Here is a 25,573-nt window from a genome sequence, read left to right on the forward strand (position 1 = left end):
GGGGGGAGGTGCGCGCGCACGCGGCCCGACCGTTGGCGGCGCGCGGCCGGCAGCGGGGTCGCGCGTGGGGCCCAGCTCGGCCGTGAGGGGACGGGGCCGGACCCCAACGGCTGCCGAGGGGCCCGGGCCCGGGGCCGGGGTCATAACGGCGGCGCTGCCCCCGCGGTCTCTTCACGGGGCGGCGGAGGATGTGACCCCGCCGCACGATGAAGCCCGGCGCCGCCAGAGCAGCGCGGCCCCGTAAGTGGCCGGGGGGCGGCTGTGGGGAGGGCCGGGGGCGCTCGGCGGGCACCTGCGGCCGGGCTGGGGGAGTCGGTGCTGGGCCGGGGCCTCTCGGCCCTGTGAGGCTGGCGGTGGGTAAGCCTCTGGCGGCCGTGGCCAGCTGGAGGGGCGCTTCCGGAACGCATCGCTTTAGCACGCGAGCGCTCACCCGCTTAAGTTTTGGGTTTTCTTTCTTTCTATTTTGCATGATGTTGGGAATTAAATGCAAAAGAGCGTAGCTGGGGAGGTAAAGGCGCTAGCTGAAGCTAGGCCGCCGCCCCGCGAAACCGCTCCACCCAGGCACATCCTTGCTGGTATCAGGGACGTGCACGAGAGGGGCCTCGGCACGTCAGGGCCACAGAGTTAAAATGCAGGCACGCTGCGAGGGAAACTCTTCATTACGATTGCAGTCTCAATTGAAACTGCTAACTAAGTCCACATTCTTGGTCATCTCTAATAAGTTTAATGCATATTTTCCAATAGGAATTACAGTATTTAGCGTGTTAAGTGTTCAGCTGCCCTGGGTGTTGCTGGTGTGTGCAGGGTATTGATCCCTATAGAACTTTACTGAGCGCATCTCTGACCCAACATTTCATCCTTCTTTTTTGTTTAGCTTCTAAATCAGTTGCACAGTGTGGAGTCTCCATGCTTCCTATTTCTCCAATTCTTTTGGTCTCCTGGATTCTACTAAACTGACTGCTATTCCTGCTTCATTTCTGCAATGTGTGTAGCTATTACTTAGAGAACATAGCAGCACCAGGGGTTGTTCTGCGCCCTCTCCCTGCTAGAGACACTTTCAGGAAGGGAGAGAATGAGTAACTGAAGGGCTGTTCTCCCTGTGGGTTTTTTGCCTCCAGAAGATGCCTGCTCACTTCCTGCAGCAACCCTCTGTCCATTTTGAACTTCTCCAAAAGAGAAGTAACAAGTAGGGCGTTGGGCAGTGAGGAAGAAACCACTGTATAAAACTAGTGATATGGCAGTCTTGGATGATCCCTTCTCCATCACAGGTTGTAAATGGATTCCTATAATGGGTGTGTGTAAGAACGGAGAAAGTCTAGTTACTTTCCACTAATAACACTATTTTAGTTTCCAGCTGTGTTTAGTTGCAGGAATTTCATGAATTACAGTTCACTTCTGTGCATTTAGGATCCCTCAAAAAGTATTTCTCTTCCATCTGTTTGTCCAGCCCTCCTTCAGAATCACATCTTGGTACTGACAGTGTCCTTTGGCAGCAGGCTGTGCAGGGTTGCGTAGGCAGTCAATTCTTGTTTTCTGTTTTGTATCTGACTGCTAGTTATGTTTTTTTTTCCCCGTAGCTCTTGTACTGGAATAAGCTGTTTAACCATTATTTCTGTGCTCTTTCTGATTTTGTATATCTGTACTATATTTCCCCCAATTCACTCTTTTTCAGACTGACAAAATCTTAATGTACAAAGTCTTTCCTCATACTTACACTTTTCTCCCTTACTTGGTTTTACAGTGCCCCCCCCCCCCCCCCTTTTTTCCTCTTAGAACTGCTCATGGTATTTAAGGTGTGGGTGATTCATGAGTTAAAACTGGCATAATAAAATTGTCCATTTTATTTTGTTTCTTATCAAAATTGATTTTTTTTTTTTTGCTTTTTTGATTGCTACTCAGTGTACTGAGTAACACTTCAGATTTCTCTTGTGAAATGAGGCTTTTTTCTCACTCAGTCTGAATTTTTTATTCACTTAAATATCTATTCTGACAGGCTTGGGTGGAAGGCTCTGTGCTGAGCTTCAGGAAAGATCATCAGCACAGTTTAATTGCTGTATGTGGTCTCTTAGTTTTAGAATAAAATTCCCTAGGGCAGAAAAAGTCATAGCTAAAATGATTCTGATCTTCAAGCATAGTCTTCCTGCATCTCAGTTGGGTGCTCAAAAATTAGATAAATAGTAGGATCTAGCTCTTTTACTTTTGATGTTTCCATGACTTTTGACCTGGTCTTGTTCTAATGCACCTATATGAATCCTTTTTGTTTTTTTCCAGATGAAAAAGGGAGAGAGGCCAGTTCTTTTCCTCTAAAATGATGTTCTTGTGATCATCAGTGACAGTACAAGTAGTGTATGTACTGTGGAACAGAGATGGAAAATGCTTGCCAAACTGGATGAGAAAATTGATGGCATTGTATACCAACTGAAATAAAAAGTCCTTTTTAAGATGTGATTTTAGGGAGAAACTTGTAAGGGCTACATGTGTGTCAGAAACAACATAAATCATAACATGTTTAACATTTAGTTTTTTTTAAAGTGTCCTGTATTTCGTGAAAGCTTGCCTTGTCCATTTCCATAATTTAGGAATTTTCCTTTTTAAAAAGAAAAAAAAATACAATTGTTTAAATTCCCTTTTCTTTTAGCAGCAGATGGAATGCAAGCAAAACCAGAAAAGACAAAATCTTCTCTGAAGAATGTGAAAAAAGATGTAGGAAAACCAGAGAAACTGAAATATAAACCACTCACTGGGAAGGTGTTTTACCTCGATATTCCATCAAATGTGATCTCTGAAAAAATAGGAAAGGACCTCAAGGAACTAGGAGGGGTAAGTTCATGTGCAGATCTTTATGAAGCAAAAAGCATCCCGGATGACTTTCTTTATTATTGAATTTTAATGTTACATTTAATGTGACAGGATTTTATTTTTTAGCGTTTGTCTTAATGTTGAGATGTTTAATAAGGACAGCTTATCAAAGGTTTGTTTTTTTGTTGCTAGAAGCTGTTCTGCTAGCTTTAGCAATAATTTATTACAAAGGTTTGTTTTCAGTTGATGATTCATTTGTTTAGAAATTTACTAAAGTTTACTAAAGAAATTTACTTAAAGTTTACTAAAAGTCTAAAGTTTCATTGTTTGAGGTGAAATGTTTCTGCAACTTGCAACTATTTTGGCACACGTTTACATGTTATAAGTCAAGTTTTTCATCTGAACCTAAATAGAGTAGAGGAAGTGTTTTGCATACGTTTTTAAAAAGTCTTAACATAGTTTTCTTGGTGGGTCCTCATGTTCTTTTAGCTTGGTACAAGTTATTTGTTAAGTTTGTCTCTTTAGTTGGATTTACAGATGGAACTTTGTAAGCATTTGATCAAGTTATACGTAAGACAGCATTTTCAAAAGGCTACTTAGCCAAAAATGGAGTGGTGAGGTTGGTTTTGCTTATTTCTCAAGTAAGTACAGACAGAGGTTTATAAAAGCTGAGCTGGAATAGTTCTCACCTAAGAGAGAGGGAGGAGATATCTACCCCTCTTGGCATTCAGAGCAGGCTATGGAGAAAGAACTGAAGAAAGCTTTTGTCTGGTTGCTGGGCCCAAAAGCATTTAGAGAGAAATGTACGGATTTGGCTGGCGGTAGGAACATCAGTTCCCGAGTATCAAGGTTGGAATGTGAGCTGAAAAGAAGAGCAGAGTTAGAGGATATTTTAAGGACGGATCAAAATCGTATGAAATGAGGTAAAATGTAGGTGGTGGTTGTGTGCTGTTTTTGTTTTATTATTATTATTATTTTTATAAAGGCATTTATTTGCATGCAAATAACAGGGAGGATGTCAAGGACAGCCTGGGACTTTCGTAACAGAAAGATTTGTATAGATAACTGCACTTAGAATCTGGGATTTAACCCTAGCATTTTTGAGTACCCATCCTTCTGCTGTGAGCAAACAGTTCTGAAAGCCACATCTTTAAGAACAATACTTTTTTCAGCTCATTCTGGTGGCATTCTTACAAGAGTGGCTGATGGTGTGGCAAGGAGCAGAAGGGGGAAATTTAAACACTGTAATGTCAACTATCAGTCACTTGTTGAGTTGATGAGCTCTGGTGCTGGCATGTTTCACAGCAGAGCCATGGATCGTGGTGTACAGGTGAGTTTCCTGAACTGAGGAAACCCCAGGGTAGCAGAGAGACCTGCCACGAGCCCTCAGCTCTGGCGAGAGCAGCTGACGAGGCTTGGCATGCACAGGAACAACCCCCACGCCTAGAAAAAGCAACCCTCAAGGAGTGCTAGAGACCAGGAGCACTGTGAAGAGGACATGGCTCATCAGCCAGGGCATGGCAAGGCAGTTTGTGCGGCAGGTTGTGCAGGAGGGTGCCTTTGGAAAGCAGGCTGTTTGTTCTCTTCTGGGAACCAAAAGGAGGCAGTGTTCTACTGAAACAAAATGGTGTCCATCTGCTGCAACTGCTAGCCTGAAGGTAAAAACCAGATGAAAGCACTACAGTCTCCTTTTGGGGACACCTACACACAAACGGACTTCTCAGGATGGAAAGAGGTGCCCTGAGCCTGAGCTGCACGGAGCCTCCAGCAACTGGAAGTTCCCCTAGGGTGGGAAGTCAGTGGTGGGTGTTATGGGTGCAAGCCTGCCCAGCTGGATCAATTCTTTGAGCAAGTAGCTGTGTTAGAAGAGGAGCTTAACAGGCAGCGCAGTGTTTGGGCACCGAAGGGAGAGATGGACGTGTGGTATCGTGTGCCGTCACAGGCCGAGCGACAGCCCTGCGCTACGTCTGTGCAAGGGGGAGGTAAGCTTGCTTCCAACCCTGAGCTGATGGACTCGACTAACTCAAAGCCAAAAGAAACCGGACCTTGCCTCTGCTCGGAGGAGGCAGAGGAATCTTCCCCTTGCCTCTACGTAACAGATACAATGCTCTGGGGCTGGAGAATGAACAGTGTGAGTAACGGGCAACACCCAGGAAAGGCCAGCTGTGCAAAGAACCAGAGACACCAGAAAAGCAAGTAAGGTGTTAGTAATTGGAGGTTCCTTGCTGAGAGGAACCAAAGCACCTGTTTGGTGTTCAGTCTCCCTAGAGAAGTGTGCTGCCTGCTGAGAGCTTGCATCTGTGATACCACGGAGAGGCTTCTGTGATACCACGGAGAGGCTGCCAAGCCTGTTAAAGGCTGTAGACTATCACCTGTTCCTCCTATTCCATGTGGGGTCAAATGATGTTGCAGTGAGGCAACTCAGAAATACCAAGAGACTTCATGTCCCTGGGAAAAACATTAAAGAGATCAGGAGCACAGGTGGTGTTCTCTGTCCTCCTAAGTGGAGAACAGGGTTCGGAAGACCTGAGCAGGGGAATGCCTGGCTATGTGGCTGGTGCTGTGCCCAAGGTTTTGGTTTCTACAATCTTGGACATACCTTTGAGAAACTGGTCTGATAGGGCTCACCTGACCAAGTGGGGCAAGAGTGTCCTGGGCAACAAGCTGCTGGACTTCTGTAACCAGTTTTAAACTGGACTTAGTGGGGGAAGGGGATGGAGTTTTGACTGAGAGAGAAGAGCCAGAGGCTGCTGATACGTTTGGAAGCAACAGGGAAATAGGAATTGTCTCAAAATGGCATGCTCCTCTAAAAAAGGTGATGTGGCTGCTAGCCCAACTGAAGTACCTCTTCAGCAACGCATGCAGCGTTGGAAATGGGAGTTGGAAATCGCTGTGCTCCGAGAGAACTGGGATCTGGTCACTGTCACCAAAATGTGGTGGGACGACTGGAGCAGTGATTGATGGCTGTCAAGACAGGCAAGGAAGGAGAGGCGGGTGGGTTGGCCTCTGTGTAAACAAATGGGTTGATTGCAAAGAGCTGCCTGTGAAAAATAGCTGTGAACGGGTTGAGAGCTTGTGGGTAAAAATTAAGGACTGAGGCATGAAAAGAAACCTTGCTGGTTTTACTGCAGGCTGCCCAGTCAAGGGAAGCCTGTTGATGAAGCCTTCTTAGTCCAGCTACAAGGAACATCGTACTTGCAGGCAGCCTGATGTAGTGAAAGATGTCCCTGCACATGGTAGGGGGTTGGACAAGATGGTCTTTAAAAGGTCCCTTACAACCCAAACCATTCTGATTCCATGATTCTAATTTGTGTTGTGTTATAAATGGCAGTAGTAATGAGTTTAAATGGTAGAAAGCTGGTGTTTAGCTGTTATAACCCCTGCCCTGGCAGTGGTTCATCTGTGGGCTAGTAAGGTTCCATATGACAGAATTTGAGAGGCAACTGCTCTTATTTACTTTCCCTTAAAAGGTATAAGTTCTTTTTTTCCTTTTTTTTTTCTTTGTATACAATTTAGCTTTTTTTTCTTTCCTTCTATAAGCTACAACTTTTCTGTGCCTCATCATACCTATGCCAAAGCAGATGAAAATGCTTCTGGGATGGGAACTTGTGGTAATTAGTCATGGAATACTTTCATAGTTGGGTTTTTGCATTTTCAGTCTTAGTGTTTGATCTAAATAGGCTTTTCAGTAAATAGTTCCCACACAGAGCTTGCTAATGAACATTTTTAAATACTCATATTTAAATCACAAATTCTGTAAGCATCTTGTTAATACTTTGTTTTACCTAATTCTCTCTTTTGTATGGAAAACACACTTTGATACAAACAAGTACAGAATGTCATAGTAACACACAAGCAATGCAATCACTTAGCCCGCTCTAAAGTTGGATATTTTGACTTAGTTTAAGAGACTCGTGGCAATAAAAGTATAAAAATGTCCTTTAACCACAGCAGAGAAAGGGACTTGCTTAAATTGCTAGCTCTTCTGAGTGTTGTTTTGCTAATACTTTTTTGAACCTAAAGTTGAGTGCTGAGCAGTTGTATGAAATCGACACTTGTTAATCAGGGTGCTGTCTGAAGCCACAGGCAAGAAATTACAATAATATGACTTCGAGTTACACGCATCTCTTTACATTTAGCATTAAACCAGAGTACATTATCATCTTTGTCTTTAGAACAGAATTATAAGAATTCATATGTAAACAAGCTTACAAGTCTGAGGTTGAAAATAAAGTTTTCCTTTTTTATTCAGAGGAATATATGCCTAAATTTTCAGATTTAGGCCCAGTGCTTTCAAGATCAACTACCACATGGTTCTTCATAGCTTGTGTGGGGTGCACTCAAAAGCCTCTGTGCATGTCCCATTTTTGTATGTCCCACTTCTGTAAACAGTATATAGAGCAGAATTAGAAGGCAGAGGCTTGCTGTGTCTGCAGTTTGTGCTTTCCACACTGATAATTAGTGGAGAAGAGTAAAAAGATTTTAAGCTACATAAACTGTCAAGAAATAATTAGCCAAATAAAATTGTTAATTGCACAGTGATAGGTAACGAAAGATAGAGCAAAACAGGAGAGAATAAGCATGGAAAAAATACATGTCTTGCTGAGAATGAAAATACTGTGAAGCTACTCAAGACTTCTACATTTCTGAGGAGGGTTATGAATACTGTAGGTGTGAAACATGGTAATTTATCCTGAAATTATCATTCTTCTGTAGGTTCTAAAATTCATTGAATTATATCTCTTTGCAAACTGTCAATTACGTTTGCATATTCATGTCTTTGAATTTAGTTGAACACTTTGCAATTTCTGTTAAATAAAATTATGTAAAATGTTCTTTTCCTTGAATTATTCTGTAATTTCTCAGTACAGTGTTTGAATTCTTCTATTTGGGAAGTATTATACCTAGATAGTTCAAGGAATGATGATAATTGAAACAAAGCATTTTCTTTTTTTGATTGAGATTACAAAATCAGAAAAATGAAATTGGAATTTGTGACCGGTGAGGTGGTACTACAGCTCAATTATAATTGTCTAAATCTTTAGAAAATATCTTCCTGTTAATTCAGTGGGTTTTAAGCTTACTGTTAGATTTATTTACTAATTTATTAGATTTATCTAGAAATTTTGTCACTTTATAACATATGCAAAGCAAGGAGTTACTGATTTATTATCCTGAAATAATGGCTTGCTTTATTTCTTTATATTTAGAGAGTGGAGAGTTTTCTCAGCAAAGATATCAGCTATCTGGTGTCTAATAAAAAGGAGGCAAAATTTGCACCAACTCTTGGTCAGATTTCTCCAGTTCCTAGCCCAGAATCTGCATGCAATGGAGGAAATAGTTCACCTCATCCTAGCAACCGAAAAGATCGACGTGATGGAAGTTCATTTAAGACAATAGATACAGTAAGTTTCTTAGTAATAATGCTACAAATCAAGAACAATCCATGAGATACACTTACAGTTTTTCTCCCATTTTGTTTCCTGAAGATTGTTACAGTTCCTTGGGTGAATGCGTTTTTTGGTTTTTGCTTTTAAGCAGTTTAAACATACTTTTAAACCACTTGAGGCAATCTTGTTAAGCTTTAAACTAAACTAAACTCAAGCTAATTAAGCAAATTTTCAGAGATTAAAATTGAAAACAGGAGCCTTTTCTGCAAACAACACTAAAATCTGTTCCGGTATATTATGACTGAATTATAATTAAACGTTGCCATCGTTACGTTTAACAACTGAATCAGTATGTCCAGGCTTGTGATGGAATCTACTGGTTATATTTTTTTTAGCAATGTAGCCTATTAATGTTTGCTGTGATATTGCTAATTCAAATACCTGCAGAAGTAGTCTTTGATAGAGTTCAAGGATATAATTAAAATTGAACATTGTGAATTGTCAGGGTTTTTTGAGTTCTTTCTTAGAAAATCATGTTAATTGCAACAGTATCTGACTTTCTGCTGGTTTACATGAAGCTTGTTATGTGGGCAAGTCTTGCATCCTTTTGAAATACTGTACTATATCCATAGTACTTATTTAGAAACATGACAGGGGGACAGTCTATGGGCTGGTCTTCCTTGCACTAGGTGGGTGAAGTCGCCTCATCTTCCCAACACAGTATGCAGTACGTCTTTTGTACTGGTGGTAAAAGAGATAGGGAGAAGACTGAGGCTCTGATTACATTGATGGCTTTAGCTAAACCTGGCACAACTCCAGCTGATGAAACCTCATTTTCTGTCCTTCCCATACCACACACCTGCTTGTATCAACCACAACCTTGTGAGAAAAATGCAAATTCATGAAAAATAGCTGTACAATAAACAAGAGAAGATTACTATAGTTACATTTTTGCTCAGGAATGTGTATTTTAACATGCCTTACCGTTTGCTTTTTGAAATGAATTCTAACTTGCTACAAATGTATTTCTGTTTTAATATAGGTACGTATGAGCAGAGGAAAATCCTTAGTTGAAAAAGCAATTAGAGAGCAGGTAAGCAGAGTAATTCTCAAATTTGTACTCGATAAATGTTGGTCTTGCTGTTCTGGAAAACAAGCACTAGTTAGAGTGATAGTGCTGTAAGACAGAGGTCTCTCATGGAATGTTCAAGCAGAAGTCAAGGCATTGTTCTAAGCAAAATTGTCAGGTCGTGTTTTCTGGATACTTCCTGAAGAATTTAAAGCCTATAGAATCTTATGATTAGTATAAATTACCAAGATAGCTAACGTAGCTAGCATTTGAGGAGTGCTAGTGAAATTGAAGTAAATATACAATTTCATGTTCAGATCCTAGATATTAAAAAATATGATGGTAAAGAATGCTCTTGGCTTTGTGAAAGGTTAAGTATAATCCTTTAATGGTGAAGTGCAGTGATGTGGAGATGGAAAAGTCATTTTAGGAAAGTGGTCTTTTGGCAAGAAGCAAATCAAGTGCCTATAGTTTGATCTCAGCTTTATGACAGTTCATATTACAAGTTGTATATTTATTACAGTTAATGTATATATTCTACTGTGTATAACTTAAAATTATTACTATGTTTTTTGTCTGTAGGAATTAATTCCCTCTGGTAGTATACTGTCCAATGCTCTGAGTTGGGGAGTGAAGATCCTTCATATTGATGGTAAGTATTTTTGTTTGATAAAACCTAACTTGAACTTATAACGTTGACTTGGCTAATCCTTTTGTTGAATTCAAAATATTAAAAATGACAAAAAACTTCAAATATACAAAAATAAACTCAGCTAAATATTCTCCCTCTCTTTGCCAGATGTTAAGCATTACATTGAACAAAAGAAAAAAGAACTCTACCTAATTAAAAGCACAGGCAGTTCTTTGAAAGATGTGGTGAGTTTTTGCTATTTGTGAAAGTTTATTTGATTAAATGAAAAAACACAAGCGTATTAAAATCTGTAAGCATCACAGTATGTAGTATTTATTTTAACGAAGTTTTGCTCATATTCTGTTTTTCACTGATTAATATGTTTTATGGATTAATTTAAAGACCATAATTAAAAAAATAACTTATTAGCTATACATTTCAGCATTCAAAAATAAATTCCATAATAGCATTACATAGTGTGTAGATTTTTGCTCTTGAGATGGTTATCTAAGAACCAAAAGTACTGAAAAACTTGTGATTTCTCTTCTCCCTGCTTTAGAAATAATAATTTAAAAAATGAACCTTGGTTTTATTCTAACATAGGTTGTGGTTACATTGCCTTGTATAATTTTCACTGTGACAGTGATTAGAACTTTACTTTTGATTTTTTTCCCTTTCCTTTTGATTGATTTGTTTTGAAAAATCACAGTTCTGTTTTCCTAAAGGGGCTGTCTCTAGGCAATCTGTCAGCTGCTCAACTCTGCTTTTTTTCCTTCCTAGTCTTTTGAAGAACTAGTATAAAGCATCTTCAAGCTATTCTGCCAATAATACGCCATTGGCGTGTGAAAATCCTGATTTCTCCAAACTGTAGTGTATAATATGCTTAGACATTGAAACTGTGTTAGCTGTTTGCAGTCCGTCTGCAGTTGCTTTGCAATTTAAATTCCGCATTTGAAGTTGTACAATTATCTATTACAGGCTGGGGTCTGTGGTAAGTAAATGGCAATGTGCTATGTAGTATTGCATTCCAAAACAACATAACGCATATTAGCTAATTATTGAGGCCACATGAAATCCTCTACTAAATCATTTGTGTCTCGGTTTTCATAGATAGAGCAGTGATATTTGTATGTTTTTGCAAGTAGTACAAAATATTGTATGTGCCTTTGCCAGAATCAATTATAGTTAGAAGCTGATGCTTGAATTTAGATGTCAATCTTTTCTGAAAGCAAAATACTCTAATTTTAGTCTTAATTGCTAATAAAATTATCTGTTTTTAATCCATTTAAAAGAGGATTATTTTGTTTGGACAATGTTACCATCTACAGTTTTTGGTAACTTTTTACAGGTTGTAGTTAGCATTTGTAAACTATGGAAAAACCTTATCCATGTTTAAGAATTTGTTTTCAATTATGGTTAAGTATTTTGGGGGAGGAAAGAGTAAATTTCCCTGAGTGGGGTCTTTTTTTTTGTGCTTTTGTGTTTGTTTTAGAAAAATTAAATTGAAATGTCTGAATGGGAACATTCATTTTTGCAGTGTAGAGTTTAATATTTCTTTAGGAAATGTGACTATTTCCAAAGTCCTGATCAGACTGATTTCTGCAGAATTTATCACTACTGTATATCACAGGTTATGATTAACATAGGAAGACCCTCATGAGTTAAAAATAAACTACAGCTAAATTTTGAGATAAAATATGAAATAAGTTTCACAGGAATTTTATACTTCCTTTCTCCTTTTCTTTTTTTCCAACAGGGAAAACAAGTTACTACCCCAAAATCAAGAAGTAAGTATTTTGGTATCTGTAGAGGTTTTCATGGAATTGCTGAACGCTTAAAAATGTAGTAGTTCTTATCAGATCAAGTGTAAAGCTGTTTTCTAATTCGTAGCTCTAAGAAAGGCTTGCAGAAAAACTTCTTAAAATTCAGGAGTTTGTCAAAACATGTACATAATATGTTCTAAAATAAATAATGCCTGATTATCAGTTCAGGTACTAGAGTAATATGCTGAATGAAGAAAACTATTTATCTTTTCATTTCCTTCCCCCTCCTCCATGAGCAGGTAGACTGAAAAATCCGTTTGTGAAGGTGGAGGATAGGAGTTGGTAAGTCTTCTGTGTGCTTTCGATAACGTGGTTCTCAAACTGAGTAATTCAGAAACACTTTGGAAGTATGTCTTGAGGAAGTGGCCTTCAGATTTCAGCTTTCTTGGGCTTGCCGACTTTAAATGCCAGGCATAGTGTCGTCTTACAGTAAGACAAACTTTTCATCTCTGCATGCTCTGGGAATCTGTGTTTAGCCACTGAATGAGAGGAGAGATAGTAGGGAATGTTTGCAATAGGTAATAGCTGTGGAAAGTTAATGTGTAGCTCCAGCTTGTAGATCACGAGTGGATTCTTCTGGTTTATTTTCTGCCAAGGGTCAGATGAATAAAAAGGAAGAAGCCTGGAAGCTTTGAACCTTGACACTTTATCTGTCTTTTTTTAGATCCAAATCCTGTAGCCCAAAAGGCTAATAAAACTTTCGATATTAAATTCCAATCCTGTAGTCCCAATTCATAAAATTCATCTTGAGAGACTGTAAAGAAAGTTGTTATACTTAAAACCATTCCTTTAAATTAGGCTGAATTTCCTGTTCAATGATTTCTTTAAAAAACAAACCCCTGTTAATCTAATTTCAGTATCTGCAGTAGCATGAGGTCTCATACTTTCAGACTTTAAAATTTTCATGTCTTTCTGGTCCTGTAATTGATCAGACCTGGTTGTGTAACTTCTCAGTAAGAAAAGAGGTTACCAGAAGTTGAGAGAATGAAATATAACAAAGTGCAGTTCTGCAAAGCATGTTTTGCATCTTTACATTCTTAACTGACTTCTGTTTTGTTACAATGTTTACAAGCTGTGGATTTCTTTGACACTTTCCTGAATTGGGGGTGGAGATGTGGGGTGGGGATTCTAAACCTAGTCTGGTATGATCTGGTAAGAGGGTAAGAATAGGTATGAGAGAAATAAGGATAGTGGAGAGAGTTGGACAAACACATTTTCAAGTACAGAGAAGTTTATATAAAAATGTGTGAGTTTGGATTCTATACTGACCCCTCTAACTGGGTACTAAAACCTGAAACACTTTTAAATGTTTATGCAACATAATGTATTTAAATGTTTGTGCTTTTTAGATGGTTATGCAACATAAATAATCTTCAGAACTTGAAGAAGATATTTAGCTGTCCTTATTTCATTTTCTGGATTAGCAAAGAGTTTCCTTCTTCTGTAGTTTATACTAGTAATGGGGGGGGGGGTGGTGTGGGGTGTGGAATTACACCGAACTTGAACATCAGCACTGTAGCTAAACGATTCAGTTTAAATGCTTTTACTGTACTCAGAGTGCTAGTGTATACTTACTGGCTCTGGTATCCTTCTAAGTGTGATTCTGTTCAAATTCTGCTGTGCAAATCTCCACAGTCCATAGGCATAACAGCCATACTGGTGGAATGGGCAAGACAGTTATGGAAACTTGAGGCCAATTTTCTGTTTTGAAAAAGTATCAAGATTGGAAGGAATTACTTTAGCGTATTCACCTGATGTACATTTTGTGTACATCATATGTGAAAGAGAAACGCTTTTTCAAAGATGTTTAACCTTTCTGTAGTTTGTAATATAAACTGATATTTTTTTGATGGTTCTAACGCATCTGTTTTGTCTCAATACAGCCTCTACCGCCCATTTTATCTGCAGTTACCTACGTTTCCAGTTCTGAACTACTGTGTTCCAAAACCTTATAGTCCATTTGAGGTGGATAAGAAGCTGCTTTCTGGTCAAAAACAAACTCAGTCTAAACAAAGGTTTGTTGAGAATTCATTATTGATAGAGAGGGAGATTCTCTATAATAGTTTTAAAATAATTGTTTTCTAAAATAATTCTTCTGTTTCTTACTTTTGTGATATTTAATACTAATATCCACATCTTGACTGTTGTATTTGCTGCACTGTAACTTTTGCTGTCTGTCTGTCTTTCTGTACCCTCTTTATCCTGTCTTTAGTCCTTTTTTTGGACATACAGATGCATACATCCAAAAATGCAGCGTTCTCCTATCATTGTGGGTCAGCATAAGATAATTTTTTCCTTTCTGCCACTGGTTTCTTCTTTGTCCTCATCTTGGATGCCATCCAGTAAGTATTTTCCAGGAAGTGAATTTCTTTAGACTTCCTTTGATATCTGTCAGTAACAAGCTAAAAAGTAGGCACTCAGTTGTTTTTTTTTTTTTAAATAGTGATATTCATTCATAGTACAAAATTGTTGCTAAAGAGTGCACCTGCTTTACAAGCAACATTAAATTTATAGAAATTAAACTGCAAACGCTGCTTCAGTGCTTTAGAGATGAGAAGTAGATGCTCACTACAGTGGTAGAATTACAGTTGGCCTTTCAGCAGGTGTTTATAAGATATGTTCTGGCATTCAAGGTCTACTTGAGCATTCCAGATGCAGTTAGAACTTTTTGGTAAATCAATTTTATGATTTGAGACTATGTACGAGTTTCAGTCATCTGTGTTTTGGGGAATCAAACTGTTGTCCTGAATTTCTTTTGCCTAGCATATCTGGAGAGTGAATAGTAATGACTACTGCATTGATTTCCAAAATTGATTCATGAGAGACTAAGGGTATTTAGGTGAAAGGTAGCTGTGCTTTATGCAGAACTTTCTAGTAACTATCTAGTAACTTTTGCTGCTATTCTGTCCTTTGGATATAAGATTTATTTAGGTGCGATACTTTTTTTTTTTTTTTTTGTATAATAGCTTCTGCACTGTTCAGGTTCTGTCCAGTCTTCATCATTATTATACTGCGGGAGGTTTTCAGGTGATGTTGCCATGATGTCACTGGTGTAGCAACATAATAGAGCGGTAACCTTTGCAATAACGAGGGTATTTCTGGTGGTGTCCCCTTAAAAGGGAAGTTAGTGCTTTAAATGGTTCAAAGCATTTTTCCAAAAGAAGAGTGCAATAGTCTTTTTCACTTTATGGATTAAGGAATATAATATATTTAAATTTTTCAGGAATTATGTTTGAATTAATGTTCCTACTTAATCTTTTAATTTAGCACATGCCAGAGATATTTGGGTGGGACGTTATATATTTTGTAAGGGGGAATGCTCGCTCATTTTATCTTTATCTGTGAGAGGAGCATGTTCAAGGTGATGTCAATTTTACTTGCTTCTGCATAAGGCAAGACTACAGTCGTTATTCTTGAGATTGATGGTTTTGCTTTACTAGTAGGATATCAGCTGGAGGTGGGTTTAATAGTGAATAGCAGCAAGCAGTGGCTCTGCCCAGATGAGGACTCTGAAGGTCATGGAAGAGCTATTGAAAGCCTCTCTGTGGTTTAATCTCCTGGAGGAACTTGAGGTTCATTTCCTTGTATTTCCACTTAAACTGTACCGTGAAAACCAGGACAGGATGGTATTTGATCAGCATGTTCAAAAGCTGCATATAACCAACAAATGCAACTATCCTTTACCTTTTATTCAGGAGTGAAAGGTCATCTATTAGACCAAGTGTTCTTCCTGTGTGCTTTCTTGGCATCAAAAATACTGACAGCAGAAGAGATGCTAGATGTTTTTATTCTAGATTTGATTTTATCAAACCTTTACATCAGCTATGCACAGAGATTTTAATATATCCTTTGATTTGTCAAGTGACTTTTTTTTTGAATGCATTATTCTTTGTTTTTGTGAAGCATTTGCTAACGTGATGTAAATAGTTTGAAGGGAAATAAAGATTTTTTTTTAATTAGGTGAATGAGAATGAACATTAGTGTAAGAGGCAAGTATAGAATTCAGCTCATATGTGAGACTTATTAATACATCTTTTCTGTTAACAGAAACAAAATAAATAGTGACAAGGACTGTGGAACTCCTGTTCAGCTCCCTCAGAAGGACAAAAAAAGGAAAGGATATTGTGAATGTTGTGGAAAGAAGTATGAAGATCTGCAAACCGTATGTGAAACATCAAGTATACGCTTTCAAACATTCTTAAAACAGTAGTATGAACAACAGTTCCCACTTGCTAGTTTAATGTATGTTTTTATCTTAAAAGATCTGTTAAGTACATCTTCTAAAAAGCAGCAAGTAGTTTTTTTCTCCTTTGTAAATTTCAGTTCTTCATTACTGCCTCTAGGTAGCTGAAGGCACTAATAGTTCCTGTCTGAGACACGCTGGCAATAAGAGCACCCACTTAGTGGATGAAGGGAATGTGATGGATGCTGTTTTTCTGGATTTTAGGAAGGCTTTTGATACTGTTCCTCAAAATATCCTTGGGGGGTATATGTATTTCCTCCTATATGGGGGACTACATCTGCCTGGCAGCTGGATGCTGGTTGACAGGAGGCTCAACAAGAGCCAACAGCGTGCCCTGGCAGCCCAGAGGGTGTTACTGTAGCCTGGGTGCTCTAAACACAACATAGCCAGCTGCTTAAAAGAGGTGAGTATCCCACTATATTTAGTGTTGGTGTAGAATATTGTTGGCAGTTCTGGGCTCCACAATTTAAGAAGGATATTAAAATACTTGAAAGCGTCTAGAGAAGGGCAACACAGCTGGTAAAAGGGCTGGTAGGCATGCCCTGCGAAGAGTGGCTGAGGACACTGGGTTTCTCAAGCTTGGAGAAAAGGAGGTTTTGGGGTAACCTCACAGCTCTCTACAGCTTCCTGAGGATGGGGAGTAGAGAGGGAGGTGCCAGTCTCTTCTCCCCTGGCATTAAAGCTGCATCAGGGGAGGTTCAAACTAGACCTTAGGAAAAACTTCTGTACTGAAAGGGTAGTTAGACAGTGGAACAGACTTCCCGGAAAGGTGGTTGATGCCCCGTGGCTGTCTGTATTGAAGAGATATTTGGATAACCCTCTTAATGATACAACTTTGGGTTAGCCCCAGAGTAGTCTGATGGTTGGACTCAATGATCTTTATAGGTCCCTTCAAAATGGAACTACTCTATTCTAGTGATAATAAATCATCAATGTTTACTTATTGCTCCTTATCGTAGTGTTGATTTGTGTATGCATATCTGTAGTATTATATTTGTTTCATGATTTTTCCTTAATTCCAGCATCTTGAGAGTGAACAGCACCGAAATTTTGCACTAAGCACGCAGTATCAAGTTGTTGATGATATAATCTCCAAGTTTGTTTATGAGTTTGTTGAATACAAAGATGACGCAAAGAATGTTAAAAGGTAAGTTATATGTCTTAAATTTTAAATCTCCTGTGAATTAAGACATTGAACATAAAGGTACTTCAGTTATGAAATTCTGAATCTAGTATGGAAAAAAAACATGTTTCAGTCTGATACACATCACTTACCTTTGCAATGCAGTAGGTACCTGGCAAATCAGTTCTTTAAAGCAGAAATCAGAGGGGAAAAAAATTTGAAGTACAAATGGTATCGCAGGAATATGAGGCTAGAATGACATGCCGAAAGTTGTCCCATCTATCCTTAACCTTCAAAAAAGCAAGATATCAACTATTCTAAAAATATACCTGACAGAAGGACAGCAATATCGGGACGTCTTGCTCTAAAAACTTTCTGATGTTCTTAGTAACCAAAGATCAGCAAATTATAGCCTCCTCAGTCAATCTGTTTTCCTTACCAGTGGAAGGATTTTTTGTAGTCTAGTCAAGATGTCCCTATCTATAATCTAAGGCTCTTAGCTTTTATTGTGCTGGACAAAGAAAGCGGATTTTCCTCTCTTCACTGTAACTGTTCTTACATATATTAATGCTTGAAAATGAACCATCTTTGTACTTCCTTTGCTCTATATAAAAGTGACCTTTATTTCTATAGAAATTTGGACATATTAGACCATATGTTTTATAATTCATTTGCTAATATTTTAAATAGTTGGTTTTATTTACCACGTCGCTAAAAATGTAAAACCTAATAAGATCATCTACATATTGGTATTTAAAAAACAAACTAAAAAGGCAACTAGAAGCAGGTGTGCATGCCTGCCCACCCACACCTACAACCTCTATCAGTAGTTTCTTCCTCAAATGCTTACGTGGGAGAGAAAGTATGGACTATAAACACCAGTATCCTCATTACTTTAAGTAGTGACTCAAATCAAGAGTGCACTGGTTTGTTTGTAAATGAGTCAGGAGAAAAGGAAATAACTTTCTCGCTTCTTTAAAAAGAATTGAAGAAAAAGTGAAATCAAAAGAAATGTAAATAGTCGAACTCATAGCCTAACGAAAGCAAGCCCTTTTTCCTTTTGTGATTTGAAAATATTCAGGGTATTTAGTTATTATCTTAGGGAAAAGCATATGTAATTATACTAAGCTTGTGTGTATCTAACACAGAATACTTATAAACATTTATAGTCATTGTGTTCATCAACTTTTGGTCTTAGTAGCATCGCGACTGATACTGAAATACTAGACCACTTGTATTTTTAAAACGTTTTCATAAGATGTAGAAATCAATAGGAAAATGTCAAATTCAAATACAAGGCACTCTGTTCCCATAGAAATACTGTTGCTGCCCTAACTTGCCTTTAAATGTAAAAACAAAAATTATGTCCGTTTGGTTGCTTGTCTTGAGCTGTTTACGTATTGAATTATGTTCCTCACGTTTCTGTCAATGATTTGATTGTTAATCATTGTAAACAATTTATTTGTAGGACAAAATGTAGTACAGGATATTTTTCTCCTATTATTGGAAAGATAACCAGACCAGACGAGCTGAAAGAACGACTGAAAAAGCAACGCATTTCATTGAAAAGTTACTCGTGGAAAGATACTACAATACAGGCGCTCAAACTGGATCGCCAGACTACAGAAATACAACCAAATTCTGTGCCAATGCCTACCCCTGTTTCTGGATCTCTTTGTTCAATTCTTTATTGTCATCTGTCACAACCTTCAGAAGTAAAAAGTAGATTCAGAAATAATGAAAATACTAAAACTGATTGCTCCTATGTCACAAACTTAAGAGACACTGTTATATCATCGAATTTCATACAACTACTTCCTCAGAAAGATGACAAATTCTACATGGAGAACTTGTCTCAAACTTTTGAGCCATTCAGTAAAGAAATGTTTGAACCAGAAGTAAATAAAAGGAATTTACAGTGTTTTCAGGGAGACGTGTGTACTGTGTATTCTCATACTCGAGTTACAGATTTTGATGAAAAAGACAGAAACTTACCGCAGGCAAAACGAAAATTAAATAATACGGTAGTCCTACCAGCAAAGTGTTTGAAAAAAACAGATGCCAATCCTAAATTTGTCAAGAAACATCATGATTTATGTGATAATCATCAACAGATGCAGCACAATGTCGTTCTGGAGGCTGAGGTATCTGAGCCTGCTATAAACAAAGAACTTAATGAATTGGCTGCCAGCACTGCACACAGCTCACCATCTGGAAAGCTGCACAGAAAAGTAAAGCTTTACTTAGGAAGAAATAGAAGAGAAAACCGGAAACAGAATATGGAGTTATGTGTAAAGTACACAGATGGATTGTGTGTTCCTGAAGAGAAGAAGAGTGCTTGTAGCTCACCAGTGCAAGCCCTACTGGAACTATTTCAGACAAGTGAAATAAACTCTGAATTTGGAGGTTTTTCAGTTTACACTGACAACAAAGATTCAACTGGCATAAAAGATATATGGGAAGGGCAGAACACAAATGTTGTTTGTTCGTTATTCTCCTCTTCATCCTCATCCCCATTTGTTGGATTTTAATGCTGCTGTATTTAATATAATGATTTTCAAATAAATTTGCAAATTTAAGATTTTATTCATGGGAAATTTGATTGTTGTGTTATATATTATGTACAGATGCTTTCAGTTTTTTAATGCAAAAACTTCTGTATCTGCAAATACGAATTAACTAATGAAGGGTCTTAAAAGGTACTTGCTGCTTTATTACAGCTGGTAAAGGGTTCTGAACGCTGAGTTTATGGTTAAATTAATTGCTATGCAAAATCAATAAGTATGTTAGCTTTTTGGATAGTGGAATTTTCTAAAGTCATTAAATAAGCACACTTACATGATACATTCTAAATAATCGCATTATTTATAAATGGATGTTCTACTGTAAATAAGGTCTATCATTTATGGATCACCAATGATTTGTGGAGATTTGGTTGCTTGCCCTCCTGTTTCTTCTGCTGCTACTTTACTGGAGAAAGCCAGGAAAAAAAAAGTCACTTGTTTTCTTAATATTTCTGTGCTGAAGTTGTCTTAGGGAGTCTATGTAATCACAAAGAAATAGGATTAGGAAAGCACGTAGTGGATTCTTTGGCTACCCTGCCATAATTTATATTTAAACTAAAACTACATGTAGGCAGTGGAAAGCAACAGATGTGTGGCTTAATTTTTCTTGTTTAAAAACAACAAAAGAACAAAAAGCAGCAGTAAAAACAAAACAGCCAGTAGGTTTCTGATTGGGTTTCTGATTCGTTTGGGCCCTTGTTTTGACTTTTCTTTCAGAATAGCCAGCCCGTCTGACTAGCCTACTAGGAAGCAGAGGGAAAGACATAAGTGAAAACTGGGAAAACTTTTTTAATACTTTGAATCTTTACCAGAGCTGATCTCTCAGGATTTCCAGATCTGTAAATCAGTGCAAGGCATGAATAGTGAAGTACAGTGGGGGTGATCATGAAGCTTTGTAAATGTGAAGCTTGTGAAGCCTCAAGGTTAAGATGGTCTAAGATATAAACCAGCAGAAATTACTGTCATTAATTTTTGCGTAAAAGCGCAAATGAGTAATTTACCCATTTAATATTCTCAAACTTACTCTTTCAGTGTTCTTATGCTTGGTGTCTTCAGCAGTTGTTTACAGGTGCTTGCCCCTTGGTGTATGACATTTGTGATGAGAGGTAGGTAAAGCTTTGCGGTATGCAGGGAGGGCTGAGGAAAATAACATAAAATTACTTTCCTTTAAAAAGCATCTAAATCTAACAGTTTATGTTTAAAGTAGCTGCTTAGGGCAGTCCTTATTTGACTGTTCATACAACTGCCTGTACAGTTGGGTGAGAACTGCTTCTGGTCTCACAAGCTTACTGGTCAGTTTTGGCTTGATTCGTTGTTTCTTCTGATCTAGATTCACAAAAGATTCAAGCACATCAAAGAAATTCAGCACGTTGTGTCTGATTTTCATCTGTTCATCTTTTGTGTTTTTTTATTTTTTCCCTCAAATTTAAGAAGAATTATATTACTATTTGAAAAAATAATGAAGTATAGAAAGCTAGTTCCTGGAATGTTTGTCTCTGACTTCCAAGTCTGAAGAGAAATGTATATTTTCAAAATGTGTGGCAGAAATTCTGAGAAATGTCAAACACTACAAGTACAATTAAGTCACTAGAATAAAGGTTCAGTGTTAGAAGTACATTTTATCTGTAAGTACATCTTTGTAATTATTATGCACATAATTACAGTTTGGGTTCGTTCTTAATAGCTATACCCATTTCTAATGTCACTTCATTTTTGGATAGTCTGTCTTGCTATCTGTGGATGTGAGAGGCTGATGTAGGTAATTTTTTATACTCTATTCAAAAACAATTGTTAATATTCTATTCTAAATGAGTGTCTTGTTGACCTGGCGACCTTAATGTGTCCTTTTCATAGGTGTGGCAAGCACATTTCTGGGGAAGATTTTAGCGTAATCTTTGAAGCATTAAAACAGAACTCGTGCACGTGCACAGGGTTACTAAAAGCTTGCACAAACAATACGCTGGTTTGATACATCAGTGTAAGGATGAGTGGAGACTGATCTGGTGTCTGGTACCCGCTTTTTGTTTCATTACTGAGAGAGAGGGAGAAATCTTTTCCATTAAAAACTTAAAATGGAAACTGTAGTTACACAATGTAAAATTGGGATGATAACATCAAATGATATGTAGGTGCTGAAAGCTGCTTTTATAAATCATTAGAAGAAAAGTGCTGTTGTACTTTCCTTACATCTAAACTAAGGCTGGTTTGGTATCTTTGCAGTGGATGTCTAACTACTACATGTGACCACTCCATGGTATGTCTTCATTAGGAACAGAAATATTTCTCTTCAGGTAAATCTACAGAGTGGCTGAGAGGACAGAGTTCCCAAGGATCCGGGCTACGTGTGTTTGTCTGTGTGCATATGAATGTACACAGAGTTAATCATAGGGATATAGGGTGACAGTGGGGATTGATGACTCCAAAACCATGCACCTATGTGGTGTTCTGCAATAATTTCTGAGTTGTACACATTCAGGTAAGCCCCTAGAGGGCCATGTTCCTAAAGGAGCTCAGTAACGTGCTACAAGGATTCAAGTTCTGTTGGTTTCCATTTTGTTATTCTTTCTGTTCAAAATAACTGTTTTTTTTCCTTCAGCACTGTTTTAACATCTTCCACTGGGAGTGGGGTTCCTGGCTCCCGTGACCATTGGTGAAGCATCTTGCTGCTCTTGACCGTGACAGGAGAGCAGTCTATCTGCCCTAAGCTTAGGGAAAAGTAACTGATTTTCAAGAGTAGCTTGTCAAAACATGTCCATGCTTCCATGCTGGCTGGGACAAACTGGTCAGGAGGATGCTTTGTGTGGTTCACACCTAGCACCAGGCTTTTGCAGGTAAATAGAGATTATAAAAGTCAGGACTGACAGGCTGTCGTTGTCTTAAGATTGAGGCCACCGTCCAGCATGGTAGAGATGTCTCTCCCATATTCCTTTTGCCATTCTAAGACCATGCTAATGAAACTTTTGGCTGCAGACCTTGAGAAGGAAGGTCATCCTGTCACAGGGGAGTCACTGTCAACATCCCGTCTTGTTACTGTGTTTCCAAAGGTGGTACAAGGGTCTTCAAGCAGCAGCCCTTGCTCAACACAACACTGCAGAGCACTCGAAACAAAGCAGCAGCTTGATGTCCGGAAAGCCAGCCTTCTGCCTCTGAGTGGGGTTGAAGTTAGCATACATTTAATTAACTGTTGCACAGCACAAGCTTGCTTTCCCCATGCCACCTATTATGTCATTTCTTTGTGTTCCTGTCCATCGCCATCCTGAGAAACCTTTCTGGTGTCTGTCCCTGTCTTTCTCAGAACCTTGCACTGACCTCCCTGGGTACGGCCGGTTGGGTGTTCCAGATCAGGCTGTGCCATCAGTTTAACTTCAAAAGGGATTCTGTGTGATTTGCTCTATATTTAGCTTGCAATTGCATACGTTTCCTGCTTTGAAGTAACGTCCATGCCCTGAACTAAACAACCACTACAGCCAAATGGTTTAATGTGTCCAAAACACCCCTGCTGCAAATGTACGATCGTGCACAATCACAGTGCACAGAGGAGTGTAATTGGACATGGGGCTGCTACACGGCAGCACGGAGAGGTTCAATACCATGTATTCCGAATGCAGGTGTGCTTTTCATGTGGAAGTATTTAGGGCAGCATGCTTATGGTAACAGCTAGCCAGATGCATGGAGACAATCACAAAGTATTCATAGAACTGCCTCGTATCAGGAAAAAGCCTTAGGTGCTTGTTTTTGTTTATATGTATAAACTTAATCACGATTGAACATTGACTACTGAGAATGTGTTTCTTAAAACGTGCCCTAGATTTCAGTTACAATCTGAGTGCATCTCATTTTCTGTGGAATGGAGAGAAGTAACACTTAGATGTTAAATTCAAGTGTTAAATTATGACACAACTAATTACGGCTCAAAAATAATCTTTAGAATATGTACAGTAAATCAAAAGCTGAATATTTACCTATAAATCACTTTTATTTTTAGCACTTTTTTCACTTTCTCCCTATTCTTTGAAACATTGCTGTGTTTTTCAAGCCTCATTCTTCTGCAGTTGTGCTATAGACAGCCAGATAGAACATGCTTGTTGGGTCTGGCAAGTGGTGAAGACACGTCTTAATGTAGGGTAGAGCTGTTATTGCTCTTTTAAAAAAGAGTTGGCATGAATTTCCAGTGTAATAAAATTCCATAGAATGTTAACTGGCAAGACAGTGAAAATTGGAAAATGGCCTTCATTTGTAAATAACTATTCCTGTGCTGGAAGAAGAAAAGTGTCTGCACCTTCCTGTGAGAGCTGGTAGCTCAGGGGCAGACTGCCTGCTGCTGTCCTGGGCAACCTCAAGGAGCTTCCAGCAAGGTAGGAAGAAGTGCAGAGTAATGTTCTCTGCCTGATTTCCTAAACCGACCTGGAAGTCAGTGAAAAAAGCCATCAATAAATGAAAATATTATTTCTCTTAAGGGTTAGGTATATCAAACCGTCCATTTCTAATCACCCATTTCTAATCAGTTGTGTACAAAAAAGGGGACTTCAGCCATGCAGATCAGGATTTCCTTCAACACAATTTAGATCCTTCAGTGTAATATGGGAAATCTCCACCAGCCATTGACTTGAGCCTTCTCTTTTGAGTTAATCTTCGGTATTTATCATGGGAGTGTTTTCTCAGCCAAAATGGTGCGGAGATGTAAACAACAGAGGTTTGCAGGGAGAGGGCCATACAAACCTTTTCCAGATCTGCTTTGGCTAATCACGTACACTTCTAGCACTCGTGCTTTTAAAATGCATTTACCCTTGTATTGGTTGGATTTCTAAAACAATTCTAAAATTTGTTCTTAAAATTAGTGAAAGGTTAGCCTAAGGTAGGGTTGTCATACTGAAAAAAAGAGCATTATTTGTGAAGCTGCTTCCATCATTTCCTACCACGTCCCTTTAAACCACAGACCAGATAAAACCCTGTAGTCACTACCTTAAAGCAACTGTGCCTGGGCTGGTGCTGCCCTGATGAACCTTCCCTGTGTGCCATCTAGGGATTTACAACTTTAAAAAAACAAACAAACAAAAAAACACATTGTAACATCATATTATAGTAGCAAAATTCCTCCCTCTAAAGAACAAGTTTTCATTTTCTTTACGCACCCACCCTTGGTCCTTTTGACACCCTGCAGCAGAGTTTCATAAGCTAATCGTGTGCTGTTTGAACAAGTATGTGAGGACTTAATGGATACTTTGAGGTAATATTTTGTTTTTCCTCTATGACTACAGTGCAAGCAGGTCAGCACAAAACTTGCTGGCTGGTGTGTGCTCAAAGCTGCTACGTATTTCCAGATGCAGCGTTGTGCCCTGCTGTGTCTTGCTCTCACCTCCAGCTTGTGGAACCATCGTTCTGCCTGTGTTTTTCTATTGGGAAACAAGCTGTGAGACAGTGACTTTCCTTCTTCTGCCCTGTAAGTGCTTCCCTGAATGAGACAACCTGTGGCAGAAGGATGGGACCTCCAGACAAACCAGGCCAGAAGCACTGACCTTCCCCACGGGAGCCCTCCTGGGAGTGAGACCAGAGGTGTCAAGGCCTGAGCGCTGCCTGGGCACAGCCATGCGACTAGCGCTGCTGTGCAAAACGGATGGAGTATCAGGAAAAGGAACTTATTTTATTGCCTCCCAGAGCATAAGGAGCAGCAGCTTTCCCAGTGCCAGTTGCTGTGGTTCCAGCTCCATGACAACCCTACAGCTCCCACAAAGCCATGCCGTGGGCACCTTGACCCCGTGCTCTGCGCTGGCCAGCCCTGTGCTGTGCCCACTGCCCCATTTCTGTGCCGTTTCGTTTGTCAGGCATTGCCAGCCTTTTTCACTTAGGAAAACGGTGCAAGAAGGGCTCCCCTCAGGCAATTCCTAGTCTTTGAGAAAGAAAGGCAGTTAGCTACGTTAAGGGTAGGGGAGC

At 38.9% G+C, this 25,573-nt stretch overlaps 1 protein-coding gene across 3 annotated transcripts; it reads left to right on the plus strand.

Annotated features, from left to right (window-relative positions):
- The first annotated feature begins 50 nt into the window (after nt 1–50).
- DBF4 (DBF4-CDC7 kinase regulatory subunit) lies at nt 51–19,664 on the plus strand. Of its 3 annotated transcripts, none has more exons than XM_048061756.2 (12): nt 51–240; nt 2,639–2,820; nt 8,010–8,204; nt 9,232–9,282; nt 9,841–9,910; nt 10,058–10,134; nt 11,646–11,676; nt 11,949–11,994; nt 13,596–13,727; nt 15,760–15,874; nt 16,978–17,102; nt 18,547–19,664. In XM_048061756.2, exons 1-12 carry the CDS (start codon nt 207–209, stop codon nt 19,607–19,609), a joined length of 2,121 nt encoding a protein of 706 aa, XP_047917713.2. In that variant the 5' UTR covers nt 51–206; the 3' UTR covers nt 19,610–19,664. The 3 variants fall into 3 exon arrangements, with proteins under 3 accessions (XP_047917713.2, XP_047917714.2, XP_047917715.2); XM_048061757.2 differs by having other exon boundaries at nt 11,952–11,994; XM_048061758.2 differs by having other exon boundaries at nt 2,642–2,820.
- The last annotated feature ends 5,909 nt before the right edge of the window (nt 19,665–25,573 follow it).

Source organism: Anser cygnoides, chromosome 2 (assembly GCF_040182565.1).
Source record: "Anser cygnoides isolate HZ-2024a breed goose chromosome 2, Taihu_goose_T2T_genome, whole genome shotgun sequence".
NCBI lineage: Eukaryota > Metazoa > Chordata > Aves > Anseriformes > Anatidae > Anser > Anser cygnoides.